General features: G+C 50.0%; 9 protein-coding genes across 9 annotated transcripts; 5 read left to right on the forward strand and 4 right to left on the reverse strand.

The window, feature by feature from the left end:
- Nucleotides 1-91: 91 nt before the first annotated feature.
- On the reverse strand, nucleotides 92-1,891 carry HETIRDRAFT_164543 (uncharacterized protein; the record flags this gene model as incomplete). Its single annotated transcript, XM_009554441.1, has 1 exon — nucleotides 92-1,891. The coding sequence occupies one exon, from the start codon at nucleotides 1,889-1,891 to the stop codon at nucleotides 92-94; it is 1,800 nt and encodes a 599-aa protein (XP_009552736.1).
- Nucleotides 1,892-2,903: 1,012 nt separating this feature from the next.
- On the reverse strand, nucleotides 2,904-3,260 carry HETIRDRAFT_243116 (uncharacterized protein; the record flags this gene model as incomplete). Its single annotated transcript, XM_009554442.1, has 1 exon — nucleotides 2,904-3,260. A coding segment is annotated over one exon (357 nt), but the record flags the coding sequence as incomplete, so codon positions are not given.
- Nucleotides 3,261-7,036: 3,776 nt separating this feature from the next.
- Nucleotides 7,037-8,068, reverse strand: HETIRDRAFT_331622 (uncharacterized protein; the record flags this gene model as incomplete). The annotated part of the gene is made up of 1 exon (XM_009554443.1): nucleotides 7,037-8,068. One exon carries the CDS (start codon nucleotides 8,066-8,068, stop codon nucleotides 7,037-7,039), a length of 1,032 nt encoding a protein of 343 aa, XP_009552738.1.
- A 2,880-nt stretch (nucleotides 8,069-10,948) lies between these two features.
- On the forward strand, nucleotides 10,949-13,679 carry HETIRDRAFT_437093 (uncharacterized protein; the record flags this gene model as incomplete). The annotated part of the gene is made up of 8 exons (XM_009554444.1): nucleotides 10,949-10,990; nucleotides 11,057-11,260; nucleotides 11,311-11,444; nucleotides 11,513-11,651; nucleotides 11,705-11,740; nucleotides 11,801-11,816; nucleotides 11,867-13,371; nucleotides 13,451-13,679. The coding sequence occupies 8 exons, from the start codon at nucleotides 10,949-10,951 to the stop codon at nucleotides 13,598-13,600; spliced, it is 2,226 nt and encodes a 741-aa protein (XP_009552739.1). The 3' UTR covers nucleotides 13,601-13,679.
- A 454-nt stretch (nucleotides 13,680-14,133) lies between these two features.
- Nucleotides 14,134-14,626, forward strand: HETIRDRAFT_331093 (uncharacterized protein; the record flags this gene model as incomplete). Its single annotated transcript, XM_009554445.1, has 3 exons — nucleotides 14,134-14,197; nucleotides 14,257-14,399; nucleotides 14,462-14,626. 3 exons carry the CDS (start codon nucleotides 14,134-14,136, stop codon nucleotides 14,624-14,626), a joined length of 372 nt encoding a protein of 123 aa, XP_009552740.1.
- On the forward strand, nucleotides 14,623-15,754 carry cup1 (Cupin1; the record flags this gene model as incomplete). The annotated part of the gene is made up of 7 exons (XM_009554446.1): nucleotides 14,623-14,701; nucleotides 14,751-14,862; nucleotides 14,918-14,997; nucleotides 15,055-15,070; nucleotides 15,130-15,191; nucleotides 15,244-15,347; nucleotides 15,413-15,754. 7 exons carry the CDS (start codon nucleotides 14,623-14,625, stop codon nucleotides 15,752-15,754), a joined length of 795 nt encoding a protein of 264 aa, XP_009552741.1.
- A 407-nt stretch (nucleotides 15,755-16,161) lies between these two features.
- HETIRDRAFT_330637 (uncharacterized protein) lies at nucleotides 16,162-16,616 on the reverse strand (the record flags this gene model as incomplete). The annotated part of the gene is made up of 2 exons (XM_009554447.1): nucleotides 16,162-16,273; nucleotides 16,333-16,616. 2 exons carry the CDS (start codon nucleotides 16,614-16,616, stop codon nucleotides 16,162-16,164), a joined length of 396 nt encoding a protein of 131 aa, XP_009552742.1.
- Nucleotides 16,617-16,643: 27 nt separating this feature from the next.
- Nucleotides 16,644-18,502, forward strand: HETIRDRAFT_442522 (uncharacterized protein). The gene is made up of 7 exons (XM_009554448.1): nucleotides 16,644-16,923; nucleotides 16,975-17,015; nucleotides 17,071-17,234; nucleotides 17,296-17,441; nucleotides 17,493-17,614; nucleotides 17,670-17,839; nucleotides 17,959-18,502. The coding sequence occupies exons 3-7, from the start codon at nucleotides 17,197-17,199 to the stop codon at nucleotides 18,035-18,037; spliced, it is 555 nt and encodes a 184-aa protein (XP_009552743.1). The 5' UTR covers nucleotides 16,644-16,923; nucleotides 16,975-17,015; nucleotides 17,071-17,196; the 3' UTR covers nucleotides 18,038-18,502.
- Nucleotides 18,503-20,019: 1,517 nt separating this feature from the next.
- Nucleotides 20,020-21,034, forward strand: HETIRDRAFT_442525 (uncharacterized protein). Its single transcript, XM_009554449.1, has 5 exons — nucleotides 20,020-20,247; nucleotides 20,318-20,481; nucleotides 20,543-20,625; nucleotides 20,684-20,837; nucleotides 20,906-21,034. The coding sequence occupies exons 1-5, from the start codon at nucleotides 20,076-20,078 to the stop codon at nucleotides 20,921-20,923; spliced, it is 591 nt and encodes a 196-aa protein (XP_009552744.1). The 5' UTR covers nucleotides 20,020-20,075; the 3' UTR covers nucleotides 20,924-21,034.
- Nucleotides 21,035-22,131: the final 1,097 nt, after the last annotated feature.

The following is a 22,131-nucleotide window of genomic DNA, read 5'->3' on the forward strand; positions in this document are numbered from 1 at the left end:
AAGCCGAAGCTTGTGGATAAGTCAAGAAGAGATGCCAATGAATCACGTGCTGAGCACGTGTTAGGACGCGGTCCTAACACTACCCCCCTTTTTACACAAGTCTTCGGCGTTTGGAGTGTGCCCCGACTACTGGCGGCGGTTCGCGTGGATGGTCGACATCGTAAGTGGGGATGGAGCGAACAGGGTATCCGGTCCACATGGACGTGGTGATCATGTGTTCCAAAGCCTGTTTGTGATAGCCGTACTCCTCAGCCACTTTATCCATTTGCAGACGAAGTCGATTAGTGGCTCCACGATGTGCGTCGTAATCGCGCAGAAATTGACGCGCGGTGACGTCTGTCCGCATCCGAATGCGTGTGATTGGACAGGCTGCGAGGAAGTGTCCTTGACGTCCGCATTCCCAGCAGTAACGTTCTTCTGGTGCAGGAGGTGACCCAAGAGGAGATGGGGTGAAGGCTGGAGTTTCGGGCCAGACGTGTGCCGATGCCCGTGCTCCCTCGTGCCAATCTTCCGATACGACTGGAATCGTCCCAGGTTGAGAGGAGGACGTGTCGATAGGTTCAGCAGGGGCGGGGCCTTCTCCGACAAGGGTCGCGGATGAGGATGCATCAGGGGGTGCCGAGGGCGGCGTCGGAAGTGGTCGACGAGCCTCGCGATTCCGGATGTTCTGGTCGGAGTCGGGAGGAGGGCTCGCGGGAGGCATGGGGTCGTCTTCTTCCAGCCTTGCAACGACTGTGGTTCTTTCGGCCGAGACCGCATGTCGAAAAGACCTCGTGTTGTCCGCTTGGAGAAAACGAAGTGGCGAGGAGGGTGTGCGGGGGAGACTAGTTGTCAGCGATGACTCTTGGATTTCAGGAAGAGAGAGGATGAGGGGTGTGACGGGGGGGTGTCCAACATCTCCGGAGGGTCTCGGAGTGTTTGACTCGCAGAGGAGTTCCTCGGGTCGAGGTAAATGATACCCATCCTCGACCGTGACGTCCGATCTTGCCATGTACCAGGGTCTTTCATTGTCTGCTGGATTAGATCCTTCGGACCAGTACGCGGCGACGTGTTGCTCCCCGCGACTATTTGTGGGAAATAGTCGTTCTGGTAGTGTTCCTCCCGGCATGTATTCTTCGATGACTAGGCGTTCTCTTCCGAATCCCGTGATGCGGAACCAACGTATGGTGTTTCGTCGGAAAGGAATTCGTGCCAGAGTGTCGAGCCATTCGGCTGGAGAATGTCGGAGGAGGAGATTCATTGCGAGAGACGTATATCCGGTAGGGCGGTAGCTGATCATGTCACTGCGAAGGGCTGGGAGGTTAAAGAGCCCCTTGTTCCTGTAACTGGTGAGGGCGAGATTCGAGAGAAGAGTCATCTGGTGTCGGCTCAGTGGTCCCTGATGCACCTGATACGCTCGTGTCATCACAATCTGCTGCAAATAGAAGAAGAAATTTGCAGGATCGTCCAACCCAGATTGGTCCAGCATGATTGGAGCCTCGTCGTCGGTGAAGGTGATGTGATAAAGCACACCGACGAGATTCGGGTTCAAGTAATGAGTCAAGTCATAGATAGGGGAAGGGTAAACGGGAATGAGGACGCGGGGGGTGGTGTTGAACTGAGCAAATATTTGCCCAGCATTAGGTGTGTGGGGATCCTCGAGACGACTAGGGAGACGGGCGACGCCGATTTCGAAGTGCGGGTCGTCGACTGTGATGCCGTCAATGTGGTTGATGGAGGCGAGGGAGTCGTCAGAGTCATCGGAGTCGTTGGAGACGACTGAGACAGGGCGTAGCAGGAAAGGGGGTGACTGGGAGTGGGAACGATCGCGAGGGTAGGTTGCATGATGAAAGTCCGCCATGATGTAGCGGGGAGATTCGAGGAAGTGGAACTTGCGGATGGTCAAGGACATGTAACTTGGGGGAACTGGGTGACGGTTTTTTGTCGACGATGATCTCGTTTTTATACGAGGTCACTGGCGATGAGACAGGAGCCCTGGCAGATGGCTCCAACGAGAAAAGCAGCGAGAGAGATAGCGAGAAAGGTGGCGGTCGCGACGGCGGTGTAAACGGCGACTTCTGCTAGAGTGGGGTTCAAGGGGTTCATAGTCGTTTACCTGTCCAGGCTAAACCACGACTCGTCTGCTTTTGTAATTCTTGGTAGGCTCGTACTCGCCAATTAGGGCTGTCCGATCGTTTGTGCTGTGCCATTGATCGAGATGAGTCTAATCTGGGCTGCTGTGATCGTGTCCCTTGATCGTCGATCTTCGATTCTGTCTTTCTTGATTTTGGAAGTGCTGATGGCTTCTTGAATTGCGTCATTCGTGCTTCGAGTGGTTTCTTGATCTGGGGAACCGTGGCTCCGGTAGCTAGAAACTTCTTTTTGACGGGCTGTTCTCGAAGTTCTTCTTTGAGCTTGGTGTCCTTCTTGTCACGTTCCGCCGCTATTTCCAGAATTCCCAATGTCTTGAACTTTGCCGAGTAAAGCGTCTCCGGGATTTGGAGGCCTTGGACTCTCCTCCTGTTGCCGGCATCTTTTACGTCCTTTAGCTGGGCGGCTGCGTTTTCTTTGAGCTTGGCTGGAGTGGCCCCCTTGTCGAGGTATGATTTCCCGATGCGACGCCCTTCGAGTTTGTACTCGTCGTCCTTGAATTGTCGATTCAGCTCTCGTGCCTTTAGCTGAATTTGTCGGATGGTGTATTCTTCGTCTAGAAGTCTTCTTCCTGGCAGGTCTAACAGCGCCTTCGTGATTCGATCTTCTTCTCGTTGATCTTCTCGATCTTGTAGGATTTGGCGAGCGTCCTTTGTGGCGAGCCGTTTCCTGCCGCTAGGGGTTTTCTCGAGTTGTTTCCTGACCTGCTCTTCCTCGGCTTCTCGATTGTCTTCTAGGTCGGCCGTTAATACTCGGATGGATGCTTCCCTTCCTTTAGGCGCGGACGGGTGTCGTTTATAGAACTCTGCGACGGCTTCCTTGGCATTGGTGACGTTATCCGCCGATTCCCAAGAGTTATCCGATTCGGGATAACCCCTCCATTTGATCAGGTACTGGAGGGTCTTCCATCGTCCGAAGCGTCGGGCTCCGACGACCTTCTCGACTTCGAATTCTTCTTGCCCCGCTATTAGGTCTGGTGCTGGTTTGGGGTAGTTGGGTCCATGTGTTGCGTTCTCCTTGTAGGGCGTAAGTCGACTAGCATGGAAGACGTCGTGAATGCGCTGCCAGCTGTTCGGCAGCTTCAGCTTGAAATTGACTGTGCCTATAGTGTCAATAATCTCGAACGGCCCAAATCGTTTGGGTCTTAGTTTCTCCGATGGGTGGTCTGTGTGGATGTTCTTCCCATCTAACCATACTTGGTCTCCTTTCTTGAAAGGCGGTAACTCCGTTCCAAAACGGTCGTGCTGTATCCTCATGGCTTCGGCTGCGATTTCGAGGCTGGCTTGTGCTTCCTTCCTAGCACGTTGCAGAGCTTCAAGTCGCGCGTCGGCAGTGGGGACATTCGTGTTTCCTATAATTGCCGGATACGCCCTTGGTTGGTATCCGTGTAGAAGTTCAAATGGTGACTTCTTCGTAGCTGAGTGCTGGTGTACGTTGTGGGCATATTCCGCGTAGGGAATGAGGTCGGCCCAGTCGTCCTGTGACGAGTTGCAAAATGCCCTAAGATATTGCTCCAGTTCTTGGTTCATCCGTTCCGTGGCGCCATCGGTTTGTGGGTGATATGCTGTGCTGAGCGCCGATTTAACCCCTAGTTCCTTGAGTAGTGCTTGTGCCACTTTCGACGCGAATTGGGGTCCTCTATCCGATATGATCTTGTCGGGTAGTCCGTATCTTCTCCACGTGTGTTCCAATAGTAGTTGGGCCGTCCCGTCTGAGTCAATGTTCTTTAGACATGGTGTGATGACGGCCGTCTTTGTGAATCTGTCTGTTACCACGTGGAGTGAGTCGAACCCGTTTGACTGGGAAAGGTCTGTGATGAAATCCATGGTAATCGTTCCAAACGGTCGGTCTGGAATTTCCGTTGGCTGGAGAGGAACCATCGTCGGATGCGTGTCGTTCTTGGTAGATTGGCAGGTTGCGCATCCTTCCACGTATTGGTGGATTGTGTTCGATATTCCGGGCCAGGTGAATTCTTGCCCTACTGCTGCTAGTGTTCCTCTTTGTCCTGGGTGTCCTGCGGCTAGATTATCGTGGTTCAACTTGATGATGTCTCTGCGTAGTTGTTCGTCCTGAGGAACATAGATTTTTCCTCTGTGTAGGACGAGTCCGTCTTCCTCGTTCCATTCCTGTAGGCCTTTCTTCATGCTTCTTGGGCCTAGCTCCTGGATCTTGGCTAAGGTTTCGAGTAGCCACTTGTCCTTCTGGTTTGCTGCTATGATTCGATTCTTGAGGTCTTCGTCAATGATTGTGACGCCTCCTCGTCCTGTGGCTCTGATGTGCCATATCTCGTGGGGGTCCAGTTCGTCCTCTGTGGTGATTGTATTGACGTCTGCGAAAGGTCTTCTGCTCTTTTCCGGTGTTTGATCGAAAAGTTTGGGTTCCAAGAGCGTTTCGCCTGAATTGTCAAATTCCACCCCCTCTTTATGGTCTGGACGCCGTGACAGACCGTCGGATTTATTGGTCGTCCCCGCCTTGTGCGTTAACTTGTAGTCGAAACGCGAGAGGAATAGTGACCATCTTGCTTGTCGACGGTTCAACTTTTGACTTGATCGGAACCATTCGAGGTTCTTGTGGTCCGTCCAGACGTCTACCGGAGTCTCGGCGCCCTCCAAGTAATGTTGCCAAGCTTCGAAAGCTCGAACGACCGCTAGCAACTCTTTGTCGTAGATCGGGTAGTTGCGTTCGGTGGGTGAGAGCGACTTGGAAATGTATGCGCACGGGTGCCATTTCCCATCTGGGGCGACTTGGGATAATACTGCTCCGGTAGCGAAGTCGGATGCATCGCATTCGATGCGGAAGGGGTTCCTGGTTTCCGGCATGACGAGGACTGGAGACGAGATGAATATCTTCTTGAGTGCTTGGAATGCCTCCTCGCATGCTGTCGTCCAGTCCCAACTGCGCTCCTTCTGTGTCAACTCGAATAGCGGCCTAGCTATTTTCGAGTAATCCTTGATGAATCTGCGATAGAAGTTGCAGAATCCCAAAAACGATTGGACCTCCTTGACTTTGGTTGGTGTGGGCCAGTCCATGATACCGGCCACCTTGATTGGGTCCATTTCCAGATGTCCATGAGAGATGACGTACCCGAGATAGTCAATTTTCGTTTTGTGAAAATGACATTTCGAGGGTTGCAGGTACAAGTCGTTGTCTTGCAATATCTGTAAAACCTGTTTCATCGTCTTGATGTGTTCGTCCATGGTCTTTGAGAACACCAAAATGTCGTCCATGTAGATGGCCACTCGTCCTGCATAGATAAGGTCCTTGAAAAGCGAGTTCATCATGGTTTGGAACGTCGCCGGCGAGTTGGTGAGGCCAAAGTACATGACCAGGGGTTCATACATCCCTAGATTCGTTACGAACGCTGCCTTGTGGACATCCTTTTCGTCGATGAGGATGTTGTTGTATCCAGTGTCGATGTCCACCAGCGAGAAGTATTCCGCCTCTGTCAAGAGATCCAGTAGCTCTTGAATGATCGGGAGAGGGTACTTGTTCTTGATCGTTATTTCGTTAAGCTTCCGGTAGTCCATTACCGGCCGTAGCTTTCCATTTTTCTTCTTGATAAAGAAGAACGGGGATGCCATGTGCGACTTGGATTCCCTGATGAATCCCTTCTTGAGACTGTCGTCGATGAATTTCTTGAGTTCCTCTTGCTCCATGGGACTGAGGCTGTAAAGTTTCGGCCTGAGCGAGTGTTCCGTGTCGTCCTTGAGTTCGATCTTGTGGTCCCATGGTCGTTTGGGAGGTAGTTTCCCAGGTTTTCGACCTTCGAAAACCTTCCTATAACTCCAGTATACTTTGGGTACGATTTCCTCGAAAGATAATTCGGGTTTCCCTTTCGAGGCCTCTTCTGCCAATTTCTGTGAATTGGTGTGTTTCGTTTGCTTGCCTATCGCTGCCTTGGCAGGCTCCGCCTTGCGTGCCGGTGTATTGGCGACAGAGGTTTCCACGCGGTGGATGTCGTATCCTTCTTCGTGGTCGTTGTATAACTCCAGGGCTTCTAGTTGCCCTGTCTCCAAATACCTGACGAGGTATACTCCATCTTCGTCTAGGTCCGTGGAAGGTAGAGCCGATAGCGGTCCACCACCTTCTTGGGGCTCCTCTTCTGCCCATGTCGGCGCCGTGTAATTTCTGGCTTGGGTCCTGAGCGAGTACTCCCTGTTCGTGCCTTTGGGTTGCGACCCCCGGATTTTAGGCAATATCCGCGGATGTGGTACTGTAGTGTTTCCCACTTTCCGACCTAGCTGTCCTTTCCCTGGCTTCTGCAATGGGATTGAGTAGTCGCGCTCTCGCGGTACTGTCACCATGCGCCGTACTCCTGGTTCTTGACGTCCTGGTTTCCTAAAGGCCCTTTTTGCCTTGACTGGTCCTCCTCTGATGTCGCATGTCGGTGGGCACCTAGTGAAGTGTAGTCCATACGCGTGCCAGTCGACCTCTGGGTTGTGTTCCAATAACCAGTCGGTTCCTAAAATGACGTCCTCTTTTCCAATTTCGGCAATATAGAATCTTGCCGACTCGATGTGGGCTCCCCCTTGTTCGCCTAGGACTCGTAGTTTGAGTTCTGCGAACCTCGTGATCGGTCCTCCTTTGAATTCCGTGTTTTGGACCGTATTGACTGGGATGGGGTAGGGAGTCCTACTCGTCCTGATTCCATGCTTTTCCACAAAGTTGGGATGCATGAATATGCCTGTTGCTCCGCTGTCGACCAGAGCCTGTGTAGCAGCCTTTCGATTCTTGCCTATGAGTTCCGTCTCGATCCGAAGTGATGGTGCACCACGAGTTTTCATTTCGGAGAGATATAATGTGTCTGGATGTCCATGCTCTTGGTCAGCATTGTCACTGGCCAGAGGAGCGTACCGATTTCTTGCAAGAATCCTACTCTTCACACCCGCTGCTGGTGGAAGAGACTTTAAAAATCCTTTGATTTGCCGTAAGCGTGCGTTTCGGCGCTTTCATTTTGGTGATGCCCCATCATTGTGTCGCTGTTTCCTCCTGGTTTGTCTTCTTCCGCTTGATATTCTTCAGGCTCCTCGTCTTCCACTTCCAAGGCCCTCATAGTGCGGGGCCGTGGAATGAGTCTTCCCCGGGCAGGGGGAGGGAATTTTCTTCTGGGTCGGGAGGGGCATTCGCGTGCCATGTGCCCGGTCCTTTTGCAATAGAAGCACTTTCCTTCTTTGTAGAGCCGGTTCCTTTCTTCCGGCGTAAGTCTTTTGAAACGGATGACGTCGACATCCACCTCGGCTGCGTCCACGTCCATGGGGGCGTATTGGGATTCCCTCTCGTGACGTGGGGTTGGGGCGAAATTCGAATAGTAGTTGGTCGGGGTGAAAACTTGATACTTCCCCTGCCTAAGGTCGCGTGCGCGCATTTCTTCTATGCGCATTGTCTCGTGTCGTTTGGCCTTGGCTACTAGTTCGTCCCATGTCGCCTGTGCAGCTGGGTCTTGATAAATTCCTCGGGCCAACTCCCATTTGAGGCCCCGTAGGAAGTGCGTCTTCTTGGTCTCGAGATCAACCCCTGCTAGTTCGGCGATTTGCTCGAACAACTGGAGGTACGTGTTAAACGACTCCTTCCCTTGGTTGATCCTGGCCAGCTTGTCTCTGGCGTCTGCTGTTTTGTCGAATTCCTCGAAGTCCGTCGAGATCTTCTGACGGACTGAGGTCATGTCGGTAGTGGGTTTCCACGTGTAGTGGTCCCAATCGTCGTTCGTGTTCCTGGCCTTGGTAAAGTTCCTTGCCCATATCCCTGCTGATCCTCCTTTCATGTAGGATAAGGCGTACGCGATCTTTGTAAACTCGTCCGGGAAGTCGTGTTTCCTGGCGAGGATCATCAGGTCGATTTCGTGGAGGAACTGCTCCGTTCGTTTTCGGTTTCCATCGAAGGGAGTGGGTTTGGCCATAGCCGGTCCTTTGGACTCAGAATCTCTGGGGTTTGTCGACATTTCGTTGGACGGGGGTTGGGGATCGTCGGAAGGCTCTCCACCTATATCTGGTTCTTGAGTAGGCTCTTCTTGGGTGCTTTCGTCCGGTGAAAGAGTTTGAAAGCTTGTCTGGGAAGGGGTCTCTTGTGTCGGGGATGTGGTAGGCGTGTTTCTTTGAGAGCGTCGACTTCCACTGGCTGTTTCTCTGGGTAGATTGTAAGGGTGGTGCCTCGGTGAGGTACGATGTCGTTGTGGCGGTGATTTAGGCTTGATTCTTCTGAGCTCGTCTGCGATGATTGCGAGCTTAGTGGTCTGTAGTTCGGGTGCGGCGTGGATTTCCTTCTCGAAGAAGGGTTTCTTGTAGAATTCTTCTTTCCCGACTCCTGTGTAGAATCCGGTGAGGATTCCTCCGATGTAGAAGTGTCGGTTCTCTTCGTCACAATAGACGGTGTCTGGATCGACGTCCTCGGGTAGGTGTTCGAAGACGTAGATTGGGTTATTGTGGTACGGGCGTGGGTATCCTTTCGGTACGATTGGATCAATCTTGGATTTGTTGTAGCCGATGCGAGGCTACTCCTGTGTATACTTGTCCTAACGCTGAGTATATGATGGGGGTGCTGGGTTGATCCTGTTGGCTAAGATGTTACTGTGGTTTTTCCAGGGCAGGGAAGAGTGAGCTCGTTCAAGTGTTAAGCCGGCTAGGCTTAGTCGCGTGCACGTGATGCACTGAGAAGGGTTCCCTGGGCTGAAGCTTATTAGTTCCACGATTGACTCAAGACTTACTGAGTCCTTGACGAGGTGATAGACAGTAGAGGGCGTCGAGAGCGTTGAGACGAATCTCTTGCTTCGTCAGACTTCGTATGGTTCTTTAGATCTGACAGAGATCGCGAAGCGTGAGCTGGGAAGGCAGCCAGACGCCGGGCGCAGTGCTGAGATCAAGATGTATACAAAGTGAACGAGCTGAGGCTTCTGAGAAGCTCAGCTCCCCTATATATAGTACAGGACTATTTAGGGTGGGACGGACATATGGTCCGTGCTTCGAAACACTAAGTACTATCAACGATCGACATCAGTAAGCCGCAGTCATTGTTCGTACTCCGCGGCTCTTGGATGTAGCCAGGTATAGTAAGTAAATCCAATGTCTGTCCGCATCAATCAGAAATGAGGCACTGATCGTGATCTGCAATGGAAGGGAACCCGATCACGATCGAATCAGAAACCGAAGAGGAAGCATAGTATCGTAAGCGTTCATGCGTTAGCATGTGAATGATGATCAATCCGGAACCAAGGCGAAAGCGTTCATGCGTAAGCATGTAAATGATAAACAGTCTGAGTCCGAGCCGAAAGCGTTCAAGCCGAAGCTTGTGGATAAGTCAAGAAGAGATGCCAATGAATCACGTGCTGAGCACGTGTTAGGACGCGGTCCTAACACATGGGCAGTACAATATACATTACCTAAGGTACTAGGGCATTAATAACAAGGTCTCCAGCCTCTATGATGTAGCTGCACATGAGAAGGTATCTCAATGGCAGCTAGTATTTGAGCAGCACATAGGAACATAAGGAAATCAAAGAGTGCTAAATTTGATCTAACCTGGTAGAGAATAGCTGCAGACTTTACTCACATTTCACTTAAGAGGCCCTAAAGTATGTTTGATAAGAGAGTATGAACACATAAAAGGCATGCTCCTTCATGAATTCCAACTTCAAGGTTGGTAATTTAATGATTAAGTGTCATATGTTGATTAAGAAGTTTTTTATGTTTAAATTTATTGGACCAATCTTGCAATCTATAAAGTGGTTAAAAACATTGAATAAGAGGCTGTACATTGGTACTAAATATAAGCTGCAAGGCCTTATTTTGAGATATGCTACACTTACTAGCTAGCAAAATATTGACCTTCTTCCCTAATAGAGTCTATGGAGCTTCTTACTTGGCCAGATAATCAACTGCATAGTATAATCTTGGCCATTTGTATGGTATCCACAGCCAGTGATAGAGTGATTCTGGAGTAAGTATATCACATTGACACTAGACACATGTTTGAATATTAAAGGTAGACAGTGATATGCTTAAATGAGGATGATACACAGTCTGATATGAGCTAGCTGATTCTTGAGACAAAGGTAAGTCATAACTAACCATAATATAAATATGTCTTCAGGGAACTTCCAAGTAACAAGCTGCAATCATTAATGATGCTAGGTAAATTGGCACTGTGAGAAATCAGCAGGAGTCCTAGTACAATTGTTTCTTGAATCAGCCAGATTTTTTAAGGGAAGTGTAGTAAATGAGACATCTACAATCTTATTCTTATGGATATAATATGGTTTGTTCAAGAGCCAAGAGAGGATAAGTTATTCTGTTAGAAAATCATATTTGGTGCAAGTGACAGTGCAGAAAATGGCAGATGCTGAAATTTTTGCTTATTGATGATATTCAGGAAAGTCAAAGAGTACAGCAGTTGATGTTGAACCTCATTGTAGAGTAGTGGTCAGTGCAGCCAGAGGGCAAGAAGGGCAGCTGGATGTTTGTATGCTCAGATGTCACTGCAAACAACACTCAAGCTAAAGGTCACTCACACAGTATGCATATCTTGTCAACATGACTTCGCCACAGTTGATACGATCATGACGCTATGATATGTGTCTTTAAATGCTCACCGCATCGAAGACGAGCAAAGCGGAGTCAGACGGAGCCTTGCGAAGAGTGTGCGACGATGTGATATGTGGTGACTGTCACGTCACACAGCCTCTTCTTGGCCCATGCTGAGTGCCAACAATCTCATACAGGTTTTGGTCCGAACCCAATCAATGCATCTCTGATCTGTCTGCGATCTTCAAGGGTCGGCACGACCACAACTGGTGTGCGTCGTTGTGTGAAAGCGCTTCGCAACCGACATGCCCAAGTTTTGGAAATATCTCAAGAAGACATCGGAGAAGGTAAGTAAGGTCGATTGACTCGCGATTCCTCATAGACACCGCAAACGCTTTCACGTCCTGCAATAGCCTGCACCAGCTTCCATCAGCATCAGCCCATCAACCAGCATCAGCACGCCAACTAGCATCGACAATCCAACCGGAATTCTCACCAATGGGTGGACAATATTTGTACAGTCCTTGCGCTTGTTCGAGAAAACGCTTGAAAGCGTTCCTGCTCCTGGACTCAAAGCGGTGGTGGGAGCGGTGATTTTTGTGTGTGACAATATCAACGTGCGTCTGTTGTTAGCCAAATCAGCACTCTTCGACTGAGAGCTTCGTAGCTCGCGGATCAGAATCAGGACGACTTTGAAGAAATTGCTCGGAGTATCTCTCAGCTACAGAAACTATTCGTGGAATTTCATGAAACAAAGGGCCTCCCAGAAGCAGCGATTCCTCATGTGAGATCCTTGTTAGTGTGAGCATCTTACCAATTCATTCGCCTCTTTTTTTAATACAAATGTTGATTTCTTTCATCAACATCAGAGACTTCGAAAATTTAAAAACCAGCCTCGAAGCCCTCCAGAAGCGCAACAGATTCCAGAAGGTCACTGATAGCTCCAACGATGCGCAAAAGATCATCGCTATCTTTCGAAAACTAAAGTTCTCATTGAACTACATCACCGTGAGTTGTCATTGATCTCGTCTTAAGGTGAAGAACAACGAGTATTGTTTCAGATTCAGTTGACGGTTGACATCGCACATTCAGTTGAGGTGAGTCTGCGAGGTCTGGAAACTCGATTCATGCTTACGGATCTTCCTCTACGTAAACAGGTCATACGTAGAACAGGTCCGGTTGTTATTGATCTCGATTGAGGCATGAGGCTGACCTGCCTCTAGTGCTTTTGACTAATATCCGCCGGTCGAGGGATGCCGCATGGAACGCAGATCTCTCTGGGTGTCTTGAAGGCACGCGAGTTGATACTCTGGCCAAAATTCGTCTCTGGATCTTCTCAGAGGGCGCTCCTCACATCTTTTGGCTGAATGGGGTTGCCGGCACCGGAAAATCTGCCATCGCTCGCACGGTTGCTGCGACCATGGCTGATCATAAGCACCTCGGCGCTAGCTTCTTTTGCTCTCGCGACTCCGCTGAACGACGGGATATCCGGCTCGTTATTCCCACCATTGCATTCCAACTCTGTCACTCGTATTCTCAGTTCTTTTTAGCTGTCAAACATGCATTGGAGCATGATGTGGATATCGCATATCGCTCATTAAACGACCAATTGCAAAAGTTGCTGATTGATCCTCTGAAAGACATGAGCCCAATGGTCCATCCTCTCGTGATCATAATCGATGCTTTAGACGAGTGCGACGATAGACATGCGGTGCTCCAATTACTTGACCTTCTGGCCATGCATGCGCCGTCTTTGTCGGGTATCAAGTTGTTCGTAACGAGCAGGCCAGAATCCGAGATGCGAACCGGCTTCACGAAGCTGGGATCCCTGCACGAGAAGATCGTCCTTCACGATCTGGACCAAGAAGTTGTCAGTTCGGATATCAAGAAATACCTGAATCACGAGTTCGGGAGACTAGACGAGGGCGCATGGTTAGCCCCAGAAGACAAAGTCGATCTTTTAGTTCAGCAATGTGGTGGGCTGTTCATCTACGCATTTACAGCCTATCATTGGATCGAGCGCAACATCGACAAGTCAGAGGGCTTGATCGATTTTCTCTCTCACAACCCGCAGGTGGACTCAGCAGCCGATATCAATACCTTGTATACCCAGATCCTTACAGACGCCTTTCAGCGGCGAAAAGTAGCGGATAAACAGAGAATGCGCTCAATCCTTGGCGCGATCTTACTTGCTTTTCACCCGCTGAAACTCCATTCTATCTCACGCATATTGGACGTTCCAGAGCCCCACCTTCGCGAGTCGCTCTCGCAGCTGCACTCAGTGCTTCTCGTCCCCGCCCACGCTGATGGAGTTGTTCGAATATTCCATGCATCCCTTTCTGACTACATCACTGGAGAGAGTGCGTCGGTCCACGAATTTTTCATTGACATTGCAGAGCATCACCAGATGATGACCCAGAAGTGTCTCGGCGTCCTAGACAAGGAGCTCAGCCAAAATGCTACTCCGAGGCTCAGCGGAGAGAGCGCCACGCCAGCATCTAGCCAGCGCACCTACACATCCGATGAACTCCGCTACGCGTGTGCCTACTGGGCCGACCACCTATCTCTTTCTAAACCCTGCTCTGACGACGAGAACTCGAAGCGTTTAGCGCAAGCGATAGAAAATTTTTTGACGACACATCTTCTACACTGGTTTGAATGCATGAGCGTCCTCGGCACGCTTGGCTCAGCGATTCCTTGCCTCGACAAGGTGGAGAAATGGACGCCGGTAAGAGTTCTCGTCCGCCCAGGCGTCTGATCGCTGTGCTGACTCTAATCTTGAATCATCTCTCGATGGGTCTATCAAGGAGGAAGACGTGCAAATGCACCGTATCTTGCGGGACTCGCAACGGTTCATTGTTCAGTTCTTCCATCTCATATCCCCGTCCCCAATGGACATGTACGGCCCTGGAACGTGGACTTCCACCCAGAGCGCCATCAGGAATTTATACATGTAGCTGCAAAGCCTTTGAGTCTACGCAACGAGCACTAACTTCCGGCAATGAGAAATCTTAATTTGAAAGGTCTCGCACAACAGCAGCTGAGTTACAGGGTGTTAGAATTAGTCTGCCGAGTTCAGGATCTGCGAATCGTTCCCTCTAGCCCCAACATCGACAACCACAGTCTAGTGCTCGCTCAAGATGATCCGAGCTTTAAGTCTCGAATGTCGGTAATGGTCAGATGTTCTCAATGTGTGGCCTTATGGCGCTCATCTTCGACGGAATTGCGCTATGGGTAGCAGTGGCTATCTTGGTGCTTGCCGGCATGCATATCACTGTGAGACCCTCCATACAATCTCAGTACGGATGAGATGGCTATGATGTCATGATTGTTACAGGGACTCGACCGATGCTATAAAAACCGTGCCGCACGAGCCCAAGTTGAATGCTTCCTCCCTACGTACTCTCACACCTCTTCCTCTGTCTTATCTCCCACAGCAAAGCCGCTAAAGCCCTTTGATATCCAGGGTCTTTTTTCCAAACGAGCTGGAATGCCTGCTATCTCCTTACCCTCAGTCCCGCATTGGACACCAGCGCCTCCCACTAACGCTGATCGTAAGCACATTATTTAATCGCTCTATTCACGGTCACCACTGATCTTCGTCATCATCGAGTCGAATGGGCTGAGTTGGAAACAATCGATCTGGCGAAAGCGAGATCACCTGAAGGAAGGGCCGAGTGGGCCATCAAAGTTCGGGATGCTATGCACAAGCAGGGTTTTCTCTATGTCGTGAACCATGGGTTGGAGAAACAACAAGTAAGGGTGTTACATGATGACCATGGACAGTCGGCGTCTAATTACGGAGTGCCTTTTTTAAGGCTGAACGTATCTTCGATATCGCTGCCGTACCATTCCTTCAGGTCCAACCAGAGGAAAAGAAATTGTATGAGGCGAAAATCAAAGAGACAGGCACGTTCATGGGATACAAGCCACTTCAGTACTGGGTCAGTATACTTTTAATGTGGGTATCTCATGATACATGAGCTGGGTTGATCCCTGGCTCGAATGCGCACAGCACATCGCGAACGGGGTCAGAGATCGAATTGAGCACTATAACCGTCAGTAGAGGCTGTCTGGCTCTATCGCTATATGCTTATGAGGGGATAGTCAACCGGAACGTCTACCTCAAGGAGCACCCGACCGCTGTGCGCCCCCTCTTACCAGAAATACAGTCGTTTATTCGATTCAACCATATCGAGGTAGTGCAAGAACTCGCTCGGTGAGTCGCGTATCTCTTGTGAGTAACGCAAAGCCCGATCCTTTGCCTGATCCAGCTTGTTGGCGCTTGGGCTCGAACTGCCAGAGGATGCCCTAGTTCAGAAACTCAGCTACGAAGACAAAAACAATGCATATTGTAAGTTTCCCCTGAATTACATCCCGGGCGGTGTCGCGATAACAGAACTTGAATCAGGCCGTTTTATGATGTAGTAAGGCATTATTTTCCAGGGTGCTCACTGAGTCTGAGTCTGATTTGCTCATCTTGGAGTCACCCACGACCTGAAGAGGAGGAAGTGAAGACGGATCAGGTCTGGCTCAAGGGCCACCCAGGTTGACAGCAAAGCTCTCATTATTCATTGACATTTTCTAAGCACTTCTCTAGATCAAACTCTCATGTCCGTCCTCTGGAGTCAGCCAGTCTCTGCTCTTCAGATCCGCGACAGCGACGGAAAATGGCGCTGGGTTAAGCACGTTGAAAATGCCCTTGTTCGTGGCCTTCATTGTTCATATCCAAGCGTGGATCGGTGACCCAAGGCCATGATCGCGTGCAGGTTGTGAATTGTGGCGACAGCCTTGACATGCTCTCCGGCGCATACTACAAGTCAGCGATCCACCGCGTCATCCGGCCACCGGAAGACCAGCGAGGCCACAACCGACTCGGCGTTTTCTACTTCTGCTACGCGGACGACGACGTCCAGTTAGAACCTCTTATAGACAGCCCTGTCCTCCAGCGCGTCGGGATCACACGGCGCGTCCCAGAAGGCAAGGCGCCCTTCATGGAGGCGTGGAGGAAGGCGCGAACTGCCGCCTATGGTACCTCGGATCTGAAGAAAGGTCTAGAAGACGTTGAGGAGGAGATTCTGGAAGGAATTCGTGTAAAGCACTACAACTGAATTTGTACTTATTGTTTGATGACTGCTTTGCCTGAGATTACATGGTATGTCTTATGAATCACACGACTACATGCAGCTGATGCCACGAAGTATGTGGTTGTCACTTTTGCATTGTCTTGAGGACGACCGTTAGGAGCGAGAATAAGAGTGAGTGACAATGGCAGCGCGCAGGTTTGCACTTTGGGACAGGAGCTATGCACGAGGAGCTCAGAGTCTGATGACGAAGAGACACCTTCAAGAACCTCATGAGCTCTGCACAGACGATGCATTCCATCTCGGGAGAGACGATGTTAAATGGCTGCATACTACATGGCGACACGTATTTGATCATTCTATCTGAGCCTGACAAGATGTTAGGTAACGCACTTGAATCCTGCGTCGAGTCTCTTTGCTTAGACCATGTATCATCACAGGCGAGCATATAGGTCGCCAACAGGGCCGCAGCGTGGACACTGCCCGAGGTTTTGCGCCAACCAGTGGATTTTGGACGTCTCGCACTGATGGGGACCGGGTGCAGTGCTGAAGCATGTTAGTCGCTGAATTGAAAAAGTACAAGCAACGGTGGCGCGAGGACGTACCAAGGCTCCGCACTGCGTTTCTCCACATTTCGGCGACGATGCCGTGCTAGAATGGGTGTTTCGTGGGGCTGGGAGCGAGGGAGGTGATAGAAATGGGTCGGTGGAGATTCATCGTAATCAGCAAACGAATGTCGAGTGCATCGAAGTGGATGATCTACGTCGAGATTCTGGGCCTGATGGGTCCAAACCCAGAGCACAATAGATTTTGCCACAATCTGGTCGTGACCCCAGGTCAAATTTGAAATGGATCTAGCCGCCTCACGGAATATAAAACCGCATCTCATCGTGCTCCTTCCTCACCTCTCTTTCCTCTTCCACCATCATCTCTCTCGCTTACGTTCGATACATCTGCAGGCGACCTCCTCTCATCTTGGGCACAATTGACTCGACCTCAGGCAATATTCTCAACACTTGAAGCTTGAAGACCTCAGTGGCGCAAGGTTCGAAACGAGTGGGCCACACCGGTATCGTCAACTTCGACAAGGACAAATCCTTCGACAACATGGCTCGACAACATCCAGCGCTCTCGCAATCATCAGTCCTTCAACCTACGAGGCCTCGGGAAAGGCGTGACAATCTTGGGCGACAAGGGCAAGTCATGCCACACCTGGTTGGCATCGATGTTGACGAGATCTTGCATAGGATTCATTGACCGTCGATGGCAAGATCTTCAAGAATGAAAGGTAAGTAGCTCGCTCGTGTATCTCTTCTGGCGAGATATTGATAAGGTCCGTCAAGACCAAGGCTCATTAACGACAAGTTATTCACAACGCCACTCACCGTCAAGTATACAAGATTCAATGCTCAAATTTAAGCTCGTCCAGACGACAAGACTGTAATCAAGGTCCGGGATCGACTGTGTGAATGTGTGATCTAGGCGGGCCACATCAGGGTTCAACATGGTGAGCTGCTGGCGTGTCTGTACTGTGACGATGATGAGATGTTCAACAGAATGGAGTTTAGCAACAGTCTTCAACGTCAAAGCATTCACCCTCAAGATTCACTCATCGGCAATGGTGAGTCGCTCGATGAGATGTTCAACAGAATGGAGTTTAGCAACAGTCTTCAACGTCAAAGCATTCACCCTCAAGATTCACTCATCGGCAATGGTGAGTCGCTCATGTCCGTGTTTGATGGTGATGATGACGACGAGACTTTAGAAAGGATCATCAACACCAAGACCTGCGGCAAGTTTCTCACTAGTAACAAGATCCAAGACGTTCGGCAACAACTGTGTGATTGTGTGATCTCGCTCGACCGGCCCCAGCAAGACTTGACAACGGTGAGTCAATTGTGGTTTTGTATGACCGACGAGGCGATGACGAGACTGTCGGCAGGAGTTCTCAACGACAAGACTATCAGCAAGCTTCATCAACAAGACACTTCAACGACAAGACTTACGACATCCATCAACGGCAACACTTTTATACGGCAAGATACCCACAAGTGTGACCTCAAGGTTCATCAAGCGACAAGAACAAGACTCAAGACAATCGGCAACTACTATGTGTGTGAATGTATGATTTCGACAGGCCTCAGCAAGACCTCATAACGGTGAGTCGTCTGCATTCGACCCTGTTGTAGATCCTGATGCTGAGACATTTGGTAAGTTTCATCAATGGCAAGGTTATCAAATGTTTCTCCAAGATCTTTAATCTCGAGATATTCAAAATCACTCACCATCCAGCCCCTTCATGAAGCATAACTCAGGTTCAAGGTCGTCAATTATCTCTGGTTTTCTGTGGTGTCTCCCGTGCTTTGGTCACTTTGTCGTCTTGATCTCCATCGTACTGTCCTGTCATCGTGTCCCTCTTTCTTCTTCGATTTTCCGTTCCCACCTGTCTTTTTCCTTACACACGGACGACCGCCGAGATAGTTCTGCACACGAGACCGCTGGGCGTGGCGTAGCACGGGGGAATCGCGCGCCCGACGGTAACGTACGCAGCATTTTCTCGTCGGTCGTCCGCTCCGCGCATGCCTTCAGCGACGACCTAGCGGGCGGTGAGTGTTCACGGGCGAGGAGGACCAAACCCGTGTCCTCGAGTGCCCACCAAAAAATAAAATAGATAAAGAGGCCGAGGTTTTAGCCGCTCGCTTGCTTTTAATGGCCGGGATCACCGCCGCAGACATGCGATGGATATTTTTCAAAAACATGATGATTTGAAAAAAAGCTGATGGAGTGATGTGCAAATCTGCAACAGTTGTGTGGAAGAGCGATAGTGGAATTCGAGATGTCAATGATCAAGCAAGGCAGAGGGCTGAGTAGCCTACTGTAAGGAAAGATGCAGTTACGTGAATACTCACCAAAATGATTGAATAAAGACCAACTGAATGCCCTTTGCGAGGCAGCATTTCTGTGTTACATGTCATTTCTTTTTGATTGGTAGGTGCTGGAAGCGGCGGCGTGTGTGAGCAGTGAACAAGAGTTCTTTTCGCTTCTTCGAGCGTCCCAATGCAGGCGGTTCGTGAAGCGTATGTACAAATCGAAGAATAGATGAGTCTATGCACAGTGCACGCCCTTGAGCGGGTGGGACAAAGCTGGACAAAGTCGCTGGTATGACTAAGCAGAAATGTGGCGTCCAACTGTCCAGCTTCGTCCGTTCGCTCTTAGTAGGGCCTTCGGTCCCGTTTGTAACGGTCATAGCCATTGGTCACTGCGATGCCCACATCGCTTCGCTCCTCAGAGAAGGTTCTCTGACACCCACGTATGTGTCCGGTCGCGGGGTCGTTTCCACCTGACACGGGTTTGACGCAGTTGTCTCCCGACTGTGCGAAAACTGCTCATGTTATAGTCAACCTCCTACCTTGTGGGCATGGGTTGTGGAGAAAGATCTTGAAAGGTGTCATCCCAAGGTAACACGAGGAGGTCTCTTCAAGCCTTTTACCGGTCAGCACAGAAGTTGAAGCTTCTTCGTGTATAGATAGGCGATGTCATTCCTCATTCTGGTCGAACGGAGATCCGCCCACAGCGCTTCAGCACAGGGTCTGATAGGCTTGGAGCACTAGGCACCCTGTTTGTGGCACTGCTTCACAAAATTGTGCGCCCACCTACATTTCCTAAATTCAGGTTGTATATGTCGATGTTTAGAGTTACCATGCCTTCTGCAGCATGTGACGAGGGCTTTCTCTTTTTTTAAAATGATGTCGTCTTAAGTGCGAGGTAAGAGGGACTTACTGGTGAGTTTTAGCAGTCTTGCTGCCTTCGATGCTTACAAACTTGACTCGTAGTACAGGTTCTTGTTTCTTGCCTGTTGTACAGAGTTTCTTTCTTGGGGCCGAGTTCGGTATCAGATCTTCTATTTTCATTCAAACCTCCCCCTTCCTGACCTTATTTCGCTCCACCACTCTCGCGTTTCATCAAGCCAGAGCTCCAACAATGGTTCCCTATCGTCCAAAAAGTGCACGCGTGTGTTCCTCATCGTCTCGATGATTTCATGGAAAAACACAATGTTGTTCATGATGACGCCGATGGCGAAATGTACATCTCCACCGCACGATCTCCGCCCGCCTTGACGTAGATCTGGTAAGTCTATGCTTCAATACCACGATGCAAGCTTCCATGAAACACGGTGGAACGACGGGGAACAACTCGTCAAAGCTGATTCCATGCATGGACTTGATCCTTGGAATTCCACGACGCATGACACCTGAGTATAAAGTGAAGCGTGCTCTGCTGTTCTTTCTTTCATCCTCCGGATTCACCATACCTCTCCAATATCACTATCCCGCCATTCATTTCGATCATGTTCATTCTCGCCAAGCTCGTCACGTTTGCTGCCCTCACGTTCAGCGCGGTCACAGTCGTCTCTGCTGTGCCGTACCCCGCTGCTGCCGTGAATGCCAAGCGTGATACCAATGTTCTCACTATCCTGGCAGACTTGTCCTTGAAATTAAAAGAGCCTGCTGTGCTACTGAGTGTGTCTATCTCGTTACGTGCAGTGTGGGAGCCAGTGTCTTGCTGAACGCTTCGAATTTTCTGCTGCAGGCTCCATCGACGCGAGCAATGCGACCGCCAGCGTTCTCTCGCCCATCGTTGCTACCATCACTAGCGATGTGCACATCGCGATTGTCCAGCTCAAACTTCTCCCTGATCAAAGCAAGATTGTCACCTCGGTTGCTGTCGCGGCCCATCTGAACCTCGTATTTAGGGTGAATTTCTCACGTTATCCGGTTCGCGTAGATGAGAATTGAACACGCATATCTATCTTAGACCGTTCTGGCTCCTGCGGGTAATATTTTGAAGATTTCCAGCGTTGACAAGGTCAATGTCACTGCTGCTCTATCGCCGCTTGGGTGAGTGGCGCACGTCCGGCACGCATTTCACATCGGGGCTGATGACGTTTCGCTACAGCGATATTCTCAACACACTCCTTGAATACGTCCTCGACCTTGTTGCCGAACTTTTGACCGATGTCCAGTCAATTCTGAACAATCTGCTGGGTGGCCTCGTTGGCGCTATCCTCGACCTTAAATTGGCTCCCCTTATCAAGTCGCTTAAACTCAAGGTAGAGATACTTCATTTTGAAGTTCCGCTTTTTGCAACGGTTCACACACGCTGCCATTGTTTTTTCAGGTCGCTGTGTCAGCCTGAAAGCGTGATGATTTCGCTTTCTTCGTTATATTCTTCGAAAAACTGTCTGACGTGTCTTCTGTCGAACTCTGTCTCACTCATTTTGTTAAAATTCTTCTTCATTTTTGCGCTATTCGCGATATCGCACTGTTGGTTACGCGTCATGCGATTGTTTGAGGCGATCATAACATCAATTCATGGTAGGTTATGTGACAGAACCAATCTCCGCGACGACGATTTCGAAATTGCAAGCCAAAATTCAAGCCGGCGGCAACCTCGCTATGAGCTCTCAATTTTGCTCGAATGATGGGCTTGAACTGAGCTTGAATGCTAATATCTTCGGGCCCGATGGAGTTTTTTTTTGGCAGGTTCTGGTCCCACCAGCACCGCCGGAGTTCTCCGACTGATAGAGATCGAGGACGTCACGCCGAAACGGGCTGGACAAGCGTGGACTCCATCACTGCAAGTCATGTCATGTCTTCATGACTACTGCTTGCCCAGCAGCCCCCTTATGTTCGCATCCTTCGTCTTCTCGTGTCTAAAGCTTGAAGTGTAGCACTGGGTAGAAATGGAACTGGATGCTTCTATACCTTCCATTTCAAGACGCCGCTTCCAGTCCTGCAATTTTCGGAACGTCTGCGACATCATTTGACAGAATGTCATAGTATCCATCGCGATCCGATTGTATGTTCTTGAGCATTGTTTTTTCTCGTCCAGACCAAAAGCAGTCAACCAGGCTGGGAGACAGCGGACCGACGGTATTGAGATACAATTGTTCCCGCTGAGTCTCGACTGGTCGGTTGTTTTTGCAATTTCCTGTCGGAAATATCAAATGATCTTTGACAGATGTTGCGGATCTCTGTGTCGAGCGTGGTGATATAAAGGCTGATTTGAGTGCGGTTATCAGCCCTATTGCTCCAAGTTACCATTGACTGTCGTCAAATGCCACGTTGAAGACGCCATGCTGAGATCACCCTGATGCGGCGACCTGCAGTGATGCTATCACAATCAAGTCCCGCCAGTTCACCTGACGATATAGACTTCTGACTTCGAGGACATCCAGATTTTTAGATTCCGAAGTAGACTGGACCAAGATTACCAGTTCGACACCGGATCACGTTCGCGATGCGGGGCGGGGTATGAATATACACCTCTAATAGTCCTTTGTTTGCTAAAGAACTTGTACGATCTGCGTGAACGCTCTAGGGCGGCGTCGAGAATCGTGAACG

This window comes from Heterobasidion irregulare, assembly GCF_000320585.1.
Source record: "Heterobasidion irregulare TC 32-1 unplaced genomic scaffold scaffold_13, whole genome shotgun sequence".
Lineage (NCBI taxonomy): Eukaryota > Fungi > Basidiomycota > Agaricomycetes > Russulales > Bondarzewiaceae > Heterobasidion > Heterobasidion irregulare.

Coding starts and splice junctions, on each gene's coding strand:
- HETIRDRAFT_442525 (XM_009554449.1), top strand. CDS start 20,076: ATGTTCATTCTCGCCAAGCTCGTCACGTTTGCTGCCCTCACGTTCAGC. Junction 20,248..20,317: donor AGAGCCTGCTGTGCTACTGA/GTGTGTCTATCT, acceptor TTTCTGCTGCAG/GCTCCATCGACGCGAGCAAT. Junction 20,626..20,683: donor GCTGCTCTATCGCCGCTTGG/GTGAGTGGCGCA, acceptor GTTTCGCTACAG/CGATATTCTCAACACACTCC.
- HETIRDRAFT_442522 (XM_009554448.1), top strand. CDS start 17,197: ATGTGTGATCTAGGCGGGCCACATCAGGGTTCAACATG. Junction 17,235..17,295: donor CCACATCAGGGTTCAACATG/GTGAGCTGCTGG, acceptor AATGGAGTTTAG/CAACAGTCTTCAACGTCAAA. Junction 17,615..17,669: donor CCCAGCAAGACTTGACAACG/GTGAGTCAATTG, acceptor GACTGTCGGCAG/GAGTTCTCAACGACAAGACT.